Source organism: Piliocolobus tephrosceles, chromosome 15, assembly GCF_002776525.5.
Source record: "Piliocolobus tephrosceles isolate RC106 chromosome 15, ASM277652v3, whole genome shotgun sequence".
Lineage (NCBI taxonomy): Eukaryota > Metazoa > Chordata > Mammalia > Primates > Cercopithecidae > Piliocolobus > Piliocolobus tephrosceles.
This window is the reverse complement of record NC_045448.1, coordinates 46769308-46788442: the sequence shown is the minus strand read 5'-3', so window position 1 is coordinate 46788442 and position 19135 is coordinate 46769308. Positions and strand designations below refer to the sequence as shown.

At 44.4% G+C, this 19135-nt stretch overlaps 1 protein-coding gene and 1 long non-coding RNA gene across 2 annotated transcripts in view; one reads left to right on the top strand and one right to left on the bottom strand.

Moving 5' to 3' along the window:
• The window catches only part of RHOQ (ras homolog family member Q), a 40056-nt gene extending 36119 nt beyond the window's left edge, over window positions 1-3937 (bottom strand). Inside the window, exons 1-2 of the mRNA XM_023223830.2 lie at window positions 3245-3937; window positions 2622-2680 (exon numbers count right to left, since the gene is read on the bottom strand). Coding sequence (XP_023079598.1) covers window positions 2622-2680; window positions 3245-3386 — 201 coding nt within the window. The 5' untranslated portion in view covers window positions 3387-3937. The remainder of the gene's footprint in view (window positions 1-2621; window positions 2681-3244) is intronic.
• The window catches only part of LOC116418451, a 25171-nt gene continuing 9891 nt past the window's right edge, over window positions 3856-19135 (top strand). The window contains exons 1-4 of the long non-coding RNA XR_004228477.1: window positions 3856-5118; window positions 8063-8066; window positions 9711-9805; window positions 10485-10598. This is a non-coding gene — a long non-coding RNA (uncharacterized LOC116418451). The remainder of the gene's footprint in view (window positions 5119-8062; window positions 8067-9710; window positions 9806-10484; window positions 10599-19135) is intronic.

The following is a 19135-nucleotide window of genomic DNA, read 5'->3' as shown; positions in this document are numbered from 1 at the left end:
TATATGGATACATATATATATGGATACATATATATGTATATGGATACATATATATATACAATGTTTACATGTTTATTTTTTATTATTATTGTAAGATGAATCTGATACACATTCCTAGAAGCCTGAGGTCTTAATGACCAAGGACAATGTAGAAATCTCCTACCTAACACATGAACAGAGACCTGAGACAGACATTTCTCCCTATGCTGATATCAGCTGTGGTAGATCCCCATTTTAAATTCATTCCTTTGAACTCCTCAGGTGCAAAAGTACCTGGACATAGTACCAGGTACACAGCAGGCACTTGCCATGTGGTCTCATCATTGCTAAGTTGCTTATTAGTAATAAACCCTCCAATGCTGGGAGATGAAATATTACTAGCTTTGATGCAAAAACGAAAGTCTAGACACTGGGAGAAACACCAATGGGGCCTAACACACATCTTGGCCAACAGAGTAGGTGTCCCACCACTGGTGAAAACAGTCGTATTTGAGCCTTACTAATATGTTCATCCTGTTTGGTCTATATCTTATGATCCTCCACTGGAAAGAGTAATTATGGCAATATATGGAAAGCCCTGGTTTTGTAAGTGGGGTCAACTTCAAGTGACTCTGGATCTAAGTTTTCTCCTCTGTAGAGGTGCCATCCATCACCCACTCAGAGAATGGCTGTGAAGATTACAGGTACCACATCTACAGATGCGCAAACAACCCAATCAACCCTGTGGCATCTCAGCATTCCCATGGTGTCCTGTGTGTATAACTACTTCAAATTGGAGCAGATTCAGACCCCTTCCCAATCCTAGCAACACCCCTCAGTAGCTGTGTGACCTCAGGCAAGCAACCTAGCTTCTCTGAGCCTGTCTCCTCACCGCAAAAATGGAATACCACCTATCTCATGGGGTTGTTTTATAGACTAAATAACGTAATATTTGCATGTGGCTGCCCCTGGCCCATTATGTAGGAAAAAACCCAGGAAATACCAGTAGGGTTAAAAGTGCTTAGAACAGCTCTGACTACACACATCCTGTTGAACAGGGAGTGCGGTCAAAAATTATCATGGTCACAAGTAAAGGAGATAAGAGAAAGGAAGGTAGTGAGAAGTTCAAATTAGAGGCGATTTTTTAAAAACCTTCCTCTTTTCAACCAATAAGGCCAACCTCTTATTTATCAATAACACGACTTAAAAGTCAGTCTTAGTTGATTGAGCAAGCTCTGCCCCTTGCCCTCCACATCCTTCAATGAAGGTAGAAGGAATAACGACTATAGGGCAGGCAACCAAAGGGGGCCTGGGAGAGCTGAGAACTGGCTGTACTGACCTGGGCCATTTTGGTGAAAGGGGGTGGCCTCAGGCACCTTGAACTGCCAGCAGTTCTCTATCTTCAGACCTTCCTCTAATAGTTTGGAAATGAGAGGTCACATCAAGGCACTCCCCTCAACAAGGCATGTTTCAGAATCTAACCCAAACTCTAATCACAGTTCTGAAATCCAAATCTAGACAAGCTTCAAAGAACAGCACTATTGAGCACACAGTGTGTGCCAGGTTCAATGCTAAACATTTGCCATACAATAGCTGCACAAGGGGATCATCTTATTTTTTTAACCCCATTTTGCAGATAAGGAAATTCTACTACTGGACTTCCCCCAAAGACATTCTCTAAGACTTTCAGCTGCTCCTACGTTCTCAAGGACGTAAGTCTGTATGACATGTGGAAACTTCTGCCAGTCTTCCTCTCTAATGATAGTGCTGGATTCTACAAAATTCATCACACACAATCAGCTTAGCCCCAGAGCAAAAGTGGGTTTGAGAAGAGGCTGAAGCTGGGACAGGGAGACAGAAGACCTTAGTCCTTTAGAAGCACAGCCTGGCCACCTCTGATTTGCAAACACTGGCCAGAGGCTGCAGGGCAAAGTGTGCATCTTCTTTCTGCACAGTTAATCTCTCCCAAAGAAAACCCAGACAAAGTCACCTGGTCCTTCTGAAGTAGGGCCGGGGGGAACCTCTCCTCCTCCAAGATTCACTGAACTCTATCCCTTCGTCCCCGCCCCAGGGAGTGGCTAGATGGCTGTTGTTTCTTTTCTTTTTTCCCTGTGGTCCTTCGGTAACACCACAAATTACGTTTTCAGGGACTGGAGTCCCAGAGTGCAATGATGTTGTAATAAACATAACCAGGACCAAATGCCTTCCCATCATATTAGATGATGCCATTTCCCACCAATCAGGCTCCTTGGGCAGGCAGACCACTCACCAATGAGGGACCAGACAGAGGCTGTGGGGGGGAGACCTGGTCATCTGCAACTAAAAATAAGGGCGCTTCATGATTGGCTGCTGCCACTTTGCAACAGGAGTTGGGACCCACACACCAGGCGCCACACAGAACGACCCACACAGGCAAAAACTTTCACAGCCCAGGGGCTCACATGGGTGGGCTGATCCGGGTCTGTTTGTTTTGTTTGTTTTCCTAATTTGCTGACTTGATACAACAAATAAAGACCTAATCCAGGGGGAGCCCCTCGCAGACACACCCTCCCACCTAGACACCTCGGATTCCAAAGGCCCTTCGCAGCCACAAAGAACTGGGGAACAGGATGGGGGCGTCGGCCAGAGGCCAAGACACTCACCTGTCCGGCCGTGTCATAGAGTCCTAGGAGGTACTGCTTGCCCCCCACGGTGACGCTGACTGCAAGGACAGAAGTGGGGGCGGGGAGAGAAGCTCACAATGACCTGGGCTCAGGGGCAATTTCGCTCCCCACCCGGACCCTCCTCTCCCAACCCGGCTAGAGGCGTGGGGGCGCTCCCCGCGAGATGTCATCCCCTTTTTCCTTGCGCCCGGCTCACTGTGAACTGGCAAGGGGCCGGGGTGTAATGTGGTCCCCAGCCGTCCACCCCTTCTCCCAAGTCCCGTAGACACGTCTCGCCCGGTCCCCTCGAATGTTTCCCCTGGGGCCTTGGGGCAGTAAGAAAGGGGATGTGGGAAGGTCAAGGAGGACGGCCCGGGGCGCCGAGGGGTAGGAAGTCCGGGGAGCAGGGGCCGCTTGGGGGGCGGGTGGGAGAGGCGGTGGATCAGCGGGCGAGGGGTTGCCAGGAGCGAAGCTTCGGGGGTGGGGCCGGCCGCCTGGCAGAGGGTGCGGCGGGGGAGGGGAGAGGAGAGCGCTCGGGGGAGGCGGCGAGGGGGCTCCGCCAAAGTTGCTCCAAAGTTCCCGGCCCGGGGAGCGGCCCCTTAGTCAGCAGTTCCGAGGCTTACCTGCGTAGTGGTCGAAGACGGTGGGCACGTACTCCTCCGGGAAGGCGTCGTTGGCATAGCTCATGAGTAGGCACGTCTTGCCCACCGCCCCGTCGCCGACCACCACGCACTTGAGCATCAGCGCGCCGGGCCCGTGAGCCATGCTGCGGCCGGCCGGCCTCCGGGCATGGTCCCCCCGGAGCCCCCGCCCCGGCCCCGGGCTCAGCCCCAGCCCGCCTGGGGGGTCCGCCGCCGTCGCCGCCGCTCCGCGCCGCAGGGCCGCCCCCCCGGCCCCATGCAGCGGCTCCCCTTGCCGGAGGGGAGGGGGCGGCGGGCCCGGGGCGCTGCCGCCGCCGCGGTCGCCGCCCGGATCCCCGCCCCGGCCCCTGTCGCCGCGCCCGCCCGCTGCCCCCGCCACTCGGCGCCCGCGCCCTCTCCCCGGCCCGGTCTCCCCAGGAGGATCCGCCGGATCATAAGACCGGCCGGCCCCGGGGGAGACGGCAACTTTGGGGAGGGCGGCGGAGGGGAGGGGCCAGGAGGCTCTCTCCGCCCCGCGCCGGCCCGGGCCCCTCCCGCGGCGCCCCGGAGGAGGGCGGGCCCAGGCGCCTCCCGGAGCGCGGCCCTCGCCCCGCGCCCCCGCCCGCCACCGCCGCGCGGCCCAGCCGGCGTACCCGAGCCTCACTCCCCGCGAGGGCCGCGCGGAGGGGCGCGCAGGAGGAGGAGGAGCCGAGGACCGCGGAGGGGAGGAGGGGAGTAGGGGAGCAGCGCTGGGAAGCCGAGGGCTCCTCGCGCAAGTGCCCGCAGCGCCCGGAAGCGTCCAAAGGCCCCGATGCTGGGAGAATATGTGGAGGCCTCTCGGGGAACCAGGACCACTTCCACGATGACGCAATAGTCATGCCAAAGTATACATGTATATTTCACCTCCACCCGGCAGGCCAGAGCCATCCTCTCGGCCTCTAAGTGCACAACGAAACTAGAAATCAAGGAAGAGAGACCAAAAGGGTTAAAAAAAATAAAAATTTAAGGCGCGTGGGGTGGTGGGGGTCCTTGAGCTGGAAAGCAGAGACCCTGGCTTATTGCGTGGTTCCCCCACCACCACCACCACCCCCACCGCACGCCTTCCGTAGCACGAGCTTGAATCATTTACTATGAAACCGGTGACTAAGGGAGATACAGCGTGTTGAACCACTGAAGCACGCCCCCTCACACACCAGCAAGAAAAGGGATACCCCGTCGGCTCTGGACCTGGCAAATGTACCTGGGCTCCCCCTGGAGGCCACATTCTCCGAGGTCCCCTTTCGGTCCCCAGTGTCCCTCAGGTATTCCGTTGTAATCCCGGATAACTGATACACCCTAGTGCTCTGAAACTTGGCCTGTGCTCGAGGCGGCAACCCCTGCCCCTCTGCCTGGCGACGCTTGAACACACCCGTCTGACCAGGTCCCGTTCACTGGCCAAGAGTGTAGCATTGAACATGGGGCACTGGGGCGGGGGTGCACTCCACGCTGACACCGCACTCCACCCCTTAACTTGCTGACCAGGGATAATCGCTTCCTTTCATCGATTCACAGCGTTAGAAAAATGCAGCGTTGAGAGGCAGCGCGGAGGTCAACTGGACCATCACCCTTAGGTTGCAGGGAAGAAAACTGAGACCTAGAAAGGTGAAGCGGTTGTCCCAAAGGCTTCCAGCTACTCCCGGTACTCAAGGACTTGGAGCACACTTGGGGAGATTCTCACTGTTGTATTCCCGTTCCTCACTTTTCAGGAGGCCTGAACTCTCAAACTCCGAATCTGATTTCCACTCTCCCACGAAGGCTACGGAAATAACGGAAAGTTCCTTGCAGATTCTCACTGAGCCTCTCCCCAGGCCCCACCCTTTGGCCCTGTGTGTCTGCGAGTAGGAATGCGCATTGCTAGCTGCTTTCGATGCAATGAACTTGGAAGATATTGTATGGACTGAATAACAGGTTGAGGAAGGCAGAACAGTGCCTTCAGGTCAGTTCCTGGTTCAAGACCGGCCTCTGCCACTTGTTCTTAGAGGTAAAGAGAGCAGGGCCTGCCCCGTTCTTCGCTTGCAGGACCATTTGTTCCGGCAGCATTTGCAGGGACTCGTATTCCGAAAGGAGGGTCTATCCAGGAGCTTGAGAAGGAGAGCACTCAGCCAGGAGAGGTGAGTTTGGTCCCAGCTCTGACCCTGGTTAGCAGTGTTACCTTGAGCATGTCACTTCCTTTCTCTGGGCCTCCGTTTTCTCATCTATAAATGTGAACTAAGAGTAGGAGAAGCTCTGGGAATGTCATAGCACTCCAAGTGGGGAACTGATGTCCAATGAATCATGCAGTGGTGACTTCATTGGTGACAGTGACCTCATTCTTTTGGCCCACAGAGATGCCTAAACTGACTGCCAGGAATACTTAGAGCTCTGGGACTGATCCCACTTGGTGTGTATGTGGGATGGGGAGGGGGGCTATCCAGAATGCCCCCCTGTCAGCCCATGAATGCCTTAGCTGGAAGTACCAATCAGACCTCAAAAGAAACCTTATTTTCCCATGAGCAAAGAAGATAATGGCCAAGTGGTAAAAAAAAAAAGTTAAAGAAAAAGCTCTCAAATTTCAGGGATTGGAGACAGAAAGCACTTTGTTTCTGAATGTCCCATAGGCTGTCTGCTTGCTTCTCTCCTTTTATTTGTGCAAATATTGAAACAGACACAGGTCTGTGTGAGAACAGCGACATTTCTTTTTTTCTTTTTTCTTTTTTTTTTTTTTTGAGACAGGGTCTCACTCTGTCGCTCAGGCTGGAGTACAAAGGCTTGATCTTGGCTCACTGCAACCTCTGCCTCCCTGGTTCAAGTGATTCTCCAGCCTCAGCCTCCAAGTAACTGGGATTACAGGCATGTGCCACCATGCTCAGCTAATTTTTCTATTTTTTTTGTAGAGCGGGGTTTCGCCATGTTGCCCAGGCTAGTCTCGAACTCCTGAGCTCAAGGTGATCCACCTGCCTCAGCCACCCAAAGTTCTGGGCTTACAGGTCACTGCACCTGGCTGAGAACAGTGAAATTCCTAATTAGCCTTCTCTTGCTCTTTTTCCTCTACTCCCTCCTTCCTCCCCTACTTAATTCATTCCATATTTCAATTAACAAGCATTTATTGAGGTCTGTTAGATGCCAGATTTTATTCCTGGGCAGGGGACAAAGAGCTGGAAAGCCACAGTCACTTCTAGCTAAAGCATTCAAGGAACTTATTAGCAAACAGGCAAGCACTCTATATAGTGTGAGCAATGCTGTGCTAGAGAATAGATAATAGGCTTCTGGAGGTGCAGAGGAGGCAGTTAGTACATAGCTCCGGGTGTGCTGAGCAAGGATTTGCAGAAGTGATGTCATTAACCTGGGGCTTAAGAGTCTAACGGGAGTGAGGTAAGAATGCCTGGGAAAGGCCAAGAGTCCTGCATCAAAGCAAGAAGGAACAGCACACAACTTTCTGGGAATGCTGAGGCGTGTAAGGTGGACAGAGTGCATGATTAGTGGTGCTGGGGAACTGGTTTGTATTTAATTGGGAACCATATATGCAGGCAGTCCATGAGCTTCTGAAAGACATATGAAGAAGAATGCAGGGTCTGGCATGTGTTGAGCAGTCTCCACTGTCCAAAGGCCAAAGGCCAGGACCAACGGGGCCACTGAGGAAGAAATATGGTCCACACGCTTACTACAAAGGCATGGCCCCAGCTCAAAACTGTGTTCATTGAAAGAAGGGCACTTTTTTCTTGTCACAGATATGACTTCTGTTTGTCAAACCCTGTGCCCATAGGGGCGTATCCACTCAGAGGGGAACCCTGGACTATGTAGCAAAAGATGAAGGCACTGTCTAGGCAAGCAGTGGTTCTGGGAGCAAGAATGTAATGAAGGGAATAAACACAAATTTCTAGAGCATCTGCTGTATACTTTATCCACTTATGGTCCCGGGTATTTGGTGCTTATTGACATAGGACATCTTATTTCATCTCCCAAACCACCTTGTAAACTTTGTAGAGAGCATCTATTGGTTTGTCTATCCAGAACAGCACCATTTGCTTCTGCTAAATGTTTTTATAATGTAATCTCTGTAATCATGTGGTTTAAATGGAAGCTGCCATCTTCTTATACATCCTGACCCTGGTACCTGTTGAGCCCTAGGTGGACACCTGATTCAAGATGGGACAATTAGAACTGTTTCCTGAATTTTTTTTTTTTTTTTTTTTTGAGACAGAGTCTCACTCTGTCTCCCAGGCTGGAATGCAGCGATGCAGTATTGGCTCACTGTAGCATCAACCTTCCAGGTTCAAGCAGTCCTCTCACCTCAGCCTCCCAAGAAGCTGGGATTATAGGCATGAGCCACCAAGCCTTGCCTGAGAATTTTGAATTTGAGATTCACAGCAGGAGTTTCTCCTCTTTTGCTAACTGAACTGGGCAATGTGAGGCTGGAAGCTGTAGGCCGTTCATGTTTCAGCCATTCACAAAGTAGCCAATACAAGGAAATGTAGCTAAAGTGCAGAGAGAAGCAAAGATAGAGAGAGAATACCACCACCACTACCACCACCACCACCACTACTCCCCCATCAAAAAGGGCAGAGAGGAAACAGGCCATCTGTGAGTGACTGATTTACATTATCCCTGAGATCCTGTTGCACAACTGTTCTCCAGTTGGTCAGTTGAGTTAATAAATCTTCCCCTTTTTTTACCCAGTAAGTAGGGCTTAGTTTTCTGTAACTGGTAACCAAAGGAATCCTATTACAATATTATAACTATAGTTTAGATGGATGATGAGATTAAGAAGCTTGCCCCAAATCACACAGCTGGAAAGTGGCAGAGCTAGGTTTCAAAATCATCTGTCTTCAGAGCTCATGCGTTTGCCATATTTCATATTGCCAAGGTATCAAACGTTTTTGAGTAACAATATGACAAGCTTAGACCTGTCATTTGAGAAGGTCACTCTGGGACTCATAGAAAATGGATTTGGAAAGGATAAAGGTGAAGGTAGAAAGAGCTAGGAGGAGACAGATCACAACAGCCTGACCCAAGCATGGGAGTGAACATGAAGAGGAGGCAGTGGGTTTCAGGGAGATTCGGATGATGGAATCACAGGGCTTGTTAGCAGTGTGGGGATGACAGAGGAGGTGAGAGAGAACAAGGTTTTACGATAACTTTGAGGCATCTACATTATGATTTCATCTACTTTCTTTTTCTTTTTTTTTTCTTTTTAATGTCCTCTGTTGTTATCTTCCCACTTCTTCTTTGGATTTCTTCCTCGTTTTTTAAGCCTTTCCATCTCCAATTGTTTCCTAACCACGCAACTGACTGTCTAAATCAAGCTGAGATTAGAACTCTAGAGGACAGTATGTTCTAAAACACATTCATTTGCATCATTTTGTGTGTTCCCTCATGTCTGCTTAGGAAATGGAAAAATGGACTCCAAGGGATCATTTGGTGTTGTGGCTAGGATGCTTTAGGTTGCAAGTCATAGAAAATTCAACTCGAACCAGCTTCAGCAATGAGGGAAGTATATGGACTTCTATTATGGAAAAATCCATAAGTAGTCCAAGCTTCAGGAATGAATTGATCAGAACTCTTTCTCTTTTTTTTTTTTCTGCACATCTCTCAGTTTTTCTTCTTCTCTATGGGTCAACTTTCTACTTAGCATACCTTCTTTCCTGGAAGCAAAATGGTTGCACCAAGTCCAGGCATCACCATCCATATACCATGTTTCCCAGAATGAAAGAGAGCTTCTCTTGACCCACTCATTAAACAAAGTCTTGGACTTCTTCTGATTAGCTCAACTTAGTTCATCCCTGAACCAATCATGGTGGGTAGTAAACTGTCAGGTGACTGTTGCCTTAGGCCTGGGCTACTGTCCATCCCTAAAACCATCACTGCAGCAAGGAGTTGGGACTATCCTAATTGGGCCTATCAGCCCTGCCCCCACAGGGGCTGGGGTTTCACACCTACCCAGGTTCTATGGTTTCTGTACAGTGGGTGACAAGTTTGGGGGAATGCATGCTGAGAAGTCAACCAGCAATATACATCTACATTGTTGCTTAAGGGTCAAAGTTCCTAGGACTTCCCCTGGCTACACTGGAAAAAAAGAATTTTAGGAGAGGCCAGGCACGGTGGCTTATACCTGTAATCCCAGCACTTTGGGAGGCCGAGGTGGGAGGATCAGTTGAGGTCAGGAGTTCAAGACCAGTCTGGCCAACATGGTGAAACCCCGTCTCCACTAAAAATAGAAACATTAGCCAGGTGTGGTGGCAGGCGCCTGTAATCCCAGCTGCTCAGGAGGCTTGAAATAGGAAACAGAGGTTGCAATGGGCTGAGATGGTGCCACTGCATGCCAGCCTGGGAGCCAGAGCAAGACTCTGTCTCAAAAAAAAATTAAAAAGAAGTTTAGGAGAGAGGCAAATGTTAAGAGGAGAGGAAGGTGAGAAGACTCCAAATCAAATCTGTGATTTGTTCCAAATTTCAGGTGGATTGTCAATACAGGAGTCCATACTGACTCTGAATCCCTAATTTTGGCCTGTATTCTTCTTCCTCTCTGAACCATCTTTTTAGAAGTCACTGGTAAGGAGATAAAATGATGGTCATTCTTTAACACTTCTTCCCACCACAATGCCCAGAATCCTCACAATGCAGCCTCTTCACTCCCCAGGGTGCCTATTGGCCTTCCCTACAGCATCCTGCCACATGCTCTACCTATCCCTATCCCTATTTTTCTCCCTACCACTAAAACCTCCCATTGGCACCCTCTTCTCTTAGCGCTCCAGTGTATGTACACTGCACAATATTCTGAGCTAAGGTATTAACGACTTAAACACCACAGCAATTTCTTAAAGGTCACTGGTTCCTAATGATCAGGCTGATAAATAAACCCAGTGGGATTGGTTTGCCTGGTTTTCATTCCCAGTTAGAATGTACATAGATCTCTTTTTCTAGTTCATTACATACCAGAAACTCAGAAGTATGGCCCAGCCTCTGAGAACTTCGGCTCAAGCACTATTAATGTTTTGCCATTTTCATTTCTAACTGTTTTCTGCCAAAACCTAAGTTCAAGAGACTAGTCATTATTACTGATGGCATCACCACCCATTGCTGAACTATAGCAAAGGACATTTCCTTACAGGTTGCTGGTATGGAATACTCATATGATTCAGGAGTGGTCTCCTCTCATAGGCTCCAAAGGAGGCTATATCACAGATCCCCCCTCCAAAAATGAAATTAGTGATTTTATTTTGTGTTTCAGTACCAAGAGTGCCAGAAAACCATCCCAAGACTCACATAGGGTTGTTCCTCATAGTGGATGTTTTGGCCACTGGACATCAGAACCAAATTTTGAGTTTGAAGAATCTTCTACATGGTGAGCCTTGGTGGGAAGAAAAGAATATCCCTTCCTTATAGAAGCTGAAATTACAGACTCTTGCTTTCCTTGTCAGACTTAAAAGCTAGTGTAGCTAGAGTTAAATACAGGGCACATTGTCTCTGGAGACTGCAGCTTTAGTGGTGGGTACACAATTCAGTTCCTGACCCAGGAAGTGGCACATTAGGGCAGGCAGTGATGTTGGTTGTGGTATAATTGAGTTCCTGGTTCAGAAGTGACAACTGTACACATGGGATGTCTAGGGTTTGGTGAAAGCAATGGTGTTGAAAGTGGTTTTCTCATCAAATTAGTTCCTGAGTCATGTGTTGGACACTGTTTCTATCTTGAGCAGCTTCTCTAGCCTTTCTACAATCCTGTGACCTGCCTGTGATCCTTTTAAGATTTCTTTTCTGTTTAATCGGCCACAAACAGCTTCTGTTGCTTGCAACCCAGGCTCCTGAGAAGGGACTGGAGAAGCAGATCACTTTATTGATGTGCTTCAGGTAGAGAGAGTAGAGATTTCCACCTCCACCATACCCAAATAGCTGGTACTAGACGTACCTTTCTAATGTGAGCAACTTTAAAATTGAACAGAATATATGAAACCTCTCTTTTCAAACATTGAACAGCATGTAGCACAGGACTGTGATTCCTGAAAGTAGGGAACAAATGGGGCAAACCCTACTATCACTCTAACTTTCTGCTGAAAATGCTCTCTAGATTGTAGCACAATGAGGGGGAACCCAAGCAGAGCATAGTGGTCTTGCAGAGTTGAGGAGATAGTTGAGCAGACTCTTCAAGGCAGAGTATCAGAGAGGACAGAATATAACAGCAAAAAAGTCTCCTGGGATCCCTTTGAATCCGTTGCTGAATACTAAGCTGCACATGCATACGGTGAAACTTCACAGTGCTAGCCAAAGAACTACCATGGAGCTGTGAGCTGATTGGTTCCCAGGGCTCACTGGGCGGTGTTTGAGTTTCAACTCGCCAATGTGAAGAAACCTTGCTGACTGTCCAGGGAATTCAATAGAAATCCCGAAAGGGTAAGGCATTAGTAGAAGGGCTAACTCAGCCAAAGAGTAGAGGTAACTCTAGACTTCCTCCAATAAGGTTTAGAAAGCAGCCTCAAAAAGAGGAAGTTCATCCACTACTACCATAACTGCCAGCCAAAACAAATTTTACCATTTTTAAAGCCACAACGAAATACAGACATTTAACAACATTAAATTCAGAATGTTAAAAATACTAGATATGCAAATAAGTAGGGAAATAGAACCCAAAATCAGGAGACAAATCATGTAATAGAAACAAACCCCAAAATGACAGAGATAATAATGATAGCAGACAAGGACTTAAAAAATTAAAATAAACACAACGATTTAAAGGAAAACATGAACATGGTGAAGAAAAACCTGGAAGATATACAAAATAACCAAATGGAACTTGTGGAGCTAAAAAATACAACACCTGTAATGAATAATTCAGTGGCTGAGCTTAACAGAAGATTAGACAGTGTGGAATGAAGTATCTGTGACACTGAAGATGTAACAGTAGAAACTATCCAAACTAAAGCAGAGAGAAAGGAAACAAAAGAAATATGGAAACACAGAGCCTCAACACCTCAAGATGATATTAAATGATTTAGTGTACACGCATAACTGGAGTCCTCGAAAGGGATTAAGGATGGTGATTTGAAGACATAAGGCCAAAAAGTCCCAAATGTAATGAAAACTATAAACATATAGATCCAAGAAGCTCAACAAATCCGAAGTAGGATAAGAACAAAGCAAACCATATCAAGCGAGGCACTTCATAATTAAATCACTGAAGACCGGTAATAAGTAGGAAAAAATTAACAGCAGAGAGAAAAAAAGACACATTTTATACAGGGAACAAAGACAGATATAATTGCAGACTTCTCTTCAGAAATAATGCAAACTAGAACTTAATGAAATCGCGTCTTTAAAGTGATAAAAGGAAAAGAAAGCACTGTCAATCTAGAATTCTATATCCACCAGAAATATTCTTTAAAATTGAAGGTAAAATAGATGTTTGTCAGACAACAAAAGGCTTAAAGTTTTTTTTTTTAAACCAGAAGATCTTCAATACAAGAAATACGAAATAAAGTTCCTGAGGCAGAAAGAACATGGTACCAGATGAAACCACTGGCCTACACAAAGAAATGAAGAGCACAAGAAATGGTAAATATATGGGTAAATATTGAGACATTTCTTTCTCTGTTAAAAAATTCCTTTAAAACATAATTGATCTTGGCCGGATATGATGGCTCACACCTGTAATCCCAGCACTTCTGGAGGCTGAGGCAGGTATATTGCTTGAGTCCGAGAGTTTAAGACCAGCCTAGGCAACATGGCAAAACCCTATCTCTACAAAAAATACAAAAATATAGCTGGGTGCGGTGGCACACTCCTATTGTCCCAGCTACTCAGGTGGCTGAGGTGGAATGATCACTTGAGCCCAGGAGGTCAAGGCTGCATGAGCTGAGATCATGCCACTGCACTCCAGTCAGGGTGATAGAGCCAGACCATGTCTCAAAAAAATAAAACAAAACCCAAACTATTTTATATATATATATATAATATATGCATATATATACACACATACTATATATGATATAACATTATATATAATGTTAGATATATAATATGTTAGATATATAATATGACATTAGATCTATAATATAATGTTAGATATATAACATTAGATATATATATAATTAAAAGTAAAAAACACACTTGACCATCTAAAGCAAAACTAGTAGCAGTATATTACATGGTTTATAACATGTAGAAATAAAACCTATAAAAATAATAACAAAAGGGATAGAAAAACAGAAATAGAACTATATTCTTATAAAATCCTTACATTGCACATTAAGTGGTAGAGTATTATCTGAAGGTTGTCTTAGTCTCTTCCTGCTGTCATAGCAATCTACCATAGGCTGGGTCATTCATAAATAGTAAAAATTCATTTCTCATAGTTCTAGAGGCTGGGAAGCCTAAGATCAAGGAATCAGCAGATTTGGCATCTGGTGAGGGCTCACTCTCTGCTTCCAAGATGGCATTTTGTTGCTGCATGCTCCAGAGGGAAAGGAACAAACACTATGACCTCATGTGGTAGAAGGGAAAAGGGGGTTAAAACAAACAACAAAAAACTCTCTTAAGCCCTTTTATAAGGGCACTAATCCCATCCATGAGGGCTCTCCACTTCCAAATTACCTCCCAAAGTTTCCACCTTTTAATACCATCACCTTGGGGTTTAAGTTCCAACATACATTTTGGAAGGATACATACATTCAAAGTATAACAAAGGTACACTAAGAAAAATTAAAGATGCATGTTGTAAAACCTAGAGCAATCACTATAAATAAATAAATAAATAAATAGATAAATAAATAAATAAAGCAAAGAGGTATTTCTAATAAGCCAACAGTAAAAACAAAGTGGAATACCCCCCCAAAAAAAATCAAAAAGAAAGTCAGGAGGATGCCACGATCATTCAGTGGTCTTAGGAAAAGAGTAGTCTCTTCAATAAATGGTGATTAGACAAACTAGATATCCACATGAAAAAAATGAATCCGAATCCTTCCCTCTCAACATATACAAACATCTACTCAAAATGAATTGACAAGCAAAAGATATGAGCTAAGATCATAAACTTTTAGGAGAAAACCTGGGGATAGATGAACAGTTTCTTATATATGATGTCAAAAGCATAACAACAAAAGCAAAACCAAAACTGGACTTCATAAAAATTAACAAAACTTTTCTGCATCAAAGGACATTATCAAGAAAGTGAAAAGGCAACATACATAATGAGAGAAAATACTTAAAAATCAAATAGCTCATAAGACTCTAGCATCCAGAATGTATAAATTTATCTTATCATTCAACAATAAAATGACAAATAATTTATTTTTTAAAGGGGCAAAAGACTTGAACAGATATTTCTCCAAACAAGATATAAATCACCAACAAGCACATGAAAAGGTATGCGACATCATTAGTAGTTAGTCATTAGGTAAGTGTAAATAAAAACCTCAATGAGGTACCCCTTTACACCCACTAGGATGGCTATAATTAGGGGTAGGGGAAGGGAAATAAGTGTTGGTGAAGATGTGAAGAAATTGGAACCCTGTTCATTGCTAGTGGGAATGTAAAATGGTTCAACCTCTGGAAAACAGTTCGAAGGTTCTTGAAAAAGTTAATTATAGAATTACAATAAGACCCACCAATTCTAGAGCTAGGTATATATCCAAAAGAATTGAAAACAGGTCCTCAAATAAATACATGTGCATACCATGTTCACAGTGCACTATTCCTAGTAGCCAAAAGGTGACAGCTCAAATGTTTATCAGTTGGCGAATGGATAAATTGTGGTATACTGATACAGTGGAATATTATTAAGCCATAAAAAGTAATGAAGTGCTGATACTTGCTACAATGTGGATGAACCTCAAAAACGTTATGCTAAGTGAAAGTAGCCAGACACAAAACGCTATATGTTGTATGTTTCCATTTACATGAAATATCCAGAACAGGTAAATTCATAGACAGAATGTAGGTTGGTGGTTGCTATGGGCTGGGGATGGTAGGGTTTGAAGGGAAAATGAGGAGCAACTGCTTAATGTATATGAGGTTTCTTTCTGGAGTAATAAAAGTGTTTTTTGTTTGTTTGTTTTTATTATTGTACTTTAAGTTCTAAGGTACATGTGCATAACGTGCAGGTTTGTTACATATGTATACTTGTCCCATGTTGGTGTGCTGCACCCATCAACTCGTCAGCACCCATCAACTCGTCATTTACATCAGGTATAACTCCCAATGCAATCCCTCCCCCCTCCCCCCTCCCCGTGATAGGCCCTGGTGTGTGATGTTCCCCTTCCCGAGTCCAAGTGATCTCATTGTTCAGTTCCCACCTATGAGTGAGAACATGCGGTGTTTGGTTATCTGTTCTTGTGATAGTTTGCTGAGAATGATGGTTTCCAGCTGCATCCATGTCCCTAGAAAGGACACAAACTCATCCTTTTTTATGGCTGCATAGTATTCCATGGTATATATGTGCCACATTTTCTTAATCCAGTCTGTCACTGATGGACATTTGGGTTGATTCCAAGTCTTTGCTATTGTGAATAGTGCCGCAATAAACATACGTATGCATGTGTCTTTATAGCAGCATGATTTATAATCCTTTGGGTATATACCCAGTAATGGGATGGCTGGGTCATATGGTACTTCTAGTTCTAGATCCTTGAGGAATCGCCATACTGTTTTCCATAATGGTTGAACTAGTTTACAATCCCACCAACAGTGTAAAAGTGTTCCTATTTCTCCACATCCGCTCCAGCACCTGTTATTTCCTGACTTTTTAATGATTGCCATTCTAATTGGTGTGAGATGGTATCTCATTGTGGTTTTGATTTGCATTTCTCTGATGGCCAGTGATGATGAGCATTTTTTCATGTGTCTGTTGGCTGTATGAATGTCTTCTTTTGAGAAATGTCTGTTCATATCCTTTGCCCACTTTTTGATGGGGTTGTTTGTTTTTTTTCTTGTAAATTTGTTTGAGTTCTTTGTAGGTTCTGGATATTAGCCCTTTGTCAGATGACTAGATTGCAAAAATTTTCTCCCATTCTGTAGGTTGCCTGTTCACTCTGATGGTAGTTTCTTTTGCTGTGTAGAAGATCTTTAGTTTAATTAGATCCCATTTTTCAATTTTGGCTTTTGTTGCCGTTGCTTTTGGTGTTTTAGACATGAAGTCCTTGCCCATGCCTATGTCCTGAATGGTGTTACCTAGGTTTTCTTCTAGGGTTTTTATCGTATTAGGTCTAACATTTAAGTCTCTAATCCATCTTGAATTAATTTTCGTATAAGGAGTAAGGAAAGGATGCAGTTTCAGCTTTCTACTTATGGCTAGCCAATTTTCCCAGCACCATTTATTAAATAGGGAATCCTTTCCCCATTTCTTGTTTCTCTCAGGTTTGTCAAAGATCAGATGGTTGTAGATGTGTGGTATTATTTCTGAGGACTTTGTTCTATTCCATTGGTCTATATCTCTGTTTTGGTACCAGTGCCATGCTGTTTTGGTTACTGTAGCCTTGTAGTATAGTTTGAAGTCAGGTAGCGTGATGCCTCCAGCTTTGTTCTTTTGACTTAGGATTGACTTGGCAATGCGGGCTCTTTTTTGGTTTCATATGAACTTTAAAGTAGTTTTTTCCAATTCGGTGAAGAAACTCATTGGTAGCTTGATGGGGATGGCATTGAATCTATAAATAACCTTGGGCAGTATGGCCATTTTCACGATATTGATTCTTCCTATCCATGAGCATGGTATGCTCTTCCATTTGTTTGTGTCCTCTTTGATTTCACTGAGCAGTGGTTTGTAGTTCTCCTTGAAGAGGTCCTTTACATCCCTTGTAAGTTGGATTCCTAGGTATTTTATTCTCTTTGAAGCAATTGTGAATGGAAATTCATTCCTGATTTGGCTCTCTGCTTGTCTGTTACTGGTGTATAAGAATGCTTGTGATTTTTGCACATTAATTTTGTATCCTGAGACTTTGCTGAAGTTGCTTATCAGCTTAAGGAGATTTTGGGCTGAGACGATGGGGTTTTCTAAATATACAATCATGTTATCTGCAAATGGGGACAATTTGACTTCTTCTTTTCCTAATTGAATACCCTTTATTTCTTTCTCTTGCCTGATTGCCCTAGCCAGAACTTCCAACACTATGTTGAATAGGAGTGGTGAGACAGGGCATCCCTGTCTTGTGCCAGTTTTCAAAGGGAATTTTTCCAGTTTTTGCCCAGTCAGTGTGATATTAGCTGTGGGTTTGTCATAAATAGCTCTTATTATTTTGAGGTACGTTCCATCAATACCGAATTTGTTGAGCGTTTTTAGCATGAAGGGCTGTTGAATTTTGTCAAAAGCCTTTTCTGCATCGATTGAGATAATCATGTGGTTCTTGTCTTTGGTTCTGTTTATATGCTGGATTACGTTTATTGATTTGCGAATGTTGAACCAGCCTTGCATCCCAGGGATGAAGCCCACTTGATCATGGTGGATAAGCTTTTTGATGTGCTGCTGGATCCGTTTTGCCAGTATTTTATTGAGGATTTTTGCATCGATGTTCATCAGGGAGATTGGTCTAAAATTCTCTTTTTTTGTTGTGTCTCTGCCAGGCTTTGGTATCAGGATGATGTTGGCCTCATAAAATGAGTTAGGGAGCATTCCCTCTTTTTCTATTGATTGGAATAGTTTCAGAAGGAATGGTACCAGCTCCTCCTTGTACCTCTGGTAGAATTCAGCTGTGAATCCATCTGGTCCTGGGCTTTTTTTGGTGGGTAGGCTATTAATTGTTGCCTCAATTTCAGAGCCTGCTATTGGTCTCTTCAGGGATTCAACTTCTTCCTGGTTTAGTCTTGGGAGAGTGTACGTGTCCAGGAAATTATCCATTTCTTCTAGATTTTCTAGTTGATTTGCGTAGAGGTGTTTATAGTATTCTCTGATGGTAGTTTGTATTTCTGTGGGGTCAGTGGTGATATCCCCTTTATCATTTTTTATTGCATCTATTTGATTCTTCTCTCTTTTCTTCTTTATTAGTCTTGCTAGCAGTCTATCAATTTTGTTGATCTTTTCAAAAAACCAACTCCTGGATTCATTGATTTTTTGGAGGGTTTTTTGTGTCTCTATCTCCTTCAGTTCTTCACTGATCTTAGTTATTTCTTGCCTTCTGCTAGCTTTTGAATGTGTTTGCTCTTGCTTCTCTAGTTCTTTTAATTGTGATGTTAGAGTGTCCATTTTAGATCTTTCCAGCTTTCTCTTGTGGGCATTTAGTGCTATAAATTTCCCTCTACACACTGCTTTAAATGTGTCCCAGAGATTCTGGTATGTTGTATCTTTGTTCTCATTGGTTTCAAAGAACATCTTTATTTCTACTTTGATTGCACTGTGGTCTGAGAGACAGTTTGTTATAATTTCTGTTCTTTTACATTTGCTGAGGAGTGCTTTACTTCCTATTATGTGGTCAATTTTGGAATAAGTGTGATGTGGTGCTGAGAAGAATGTATATTCTGTTGATTTTGGGTGGAGAGTTCTGTAGATGTCTATTAGGTCTGCTTGCTGCAGAGATGAGTTCAATTCCTGGATATCCTTGTTAACTTTCTGCCTCATTGATCTGTCTAATGTTGACAGTGGGGTGTTGAAGACTCCCATTATTATTGTATGGGAGTCTAAGTCTCTTTGTAAGTCTCTAAGGACTTGCTTTATGAATCTGGGTGCTCCTGTATTGGGTGCATATATATTTAGGATAGTTAGCTCTTCCTGTTGTATTGATCCCTTTACCATTATGTAATGGCCTTCTTTGTCTCTTTTGATCTTTGATGGTTTAAAGTCTGTTTTATCAGAGACTAGGATTGCAACCCCTGCTTTTTTTTGTTCTCCATTTGATTGGTAGATCTTCCTCCATCCCTTTATTTTGAGCCTATGTATGTCTCTGCATGTGAGATGGGTCTCCTGAA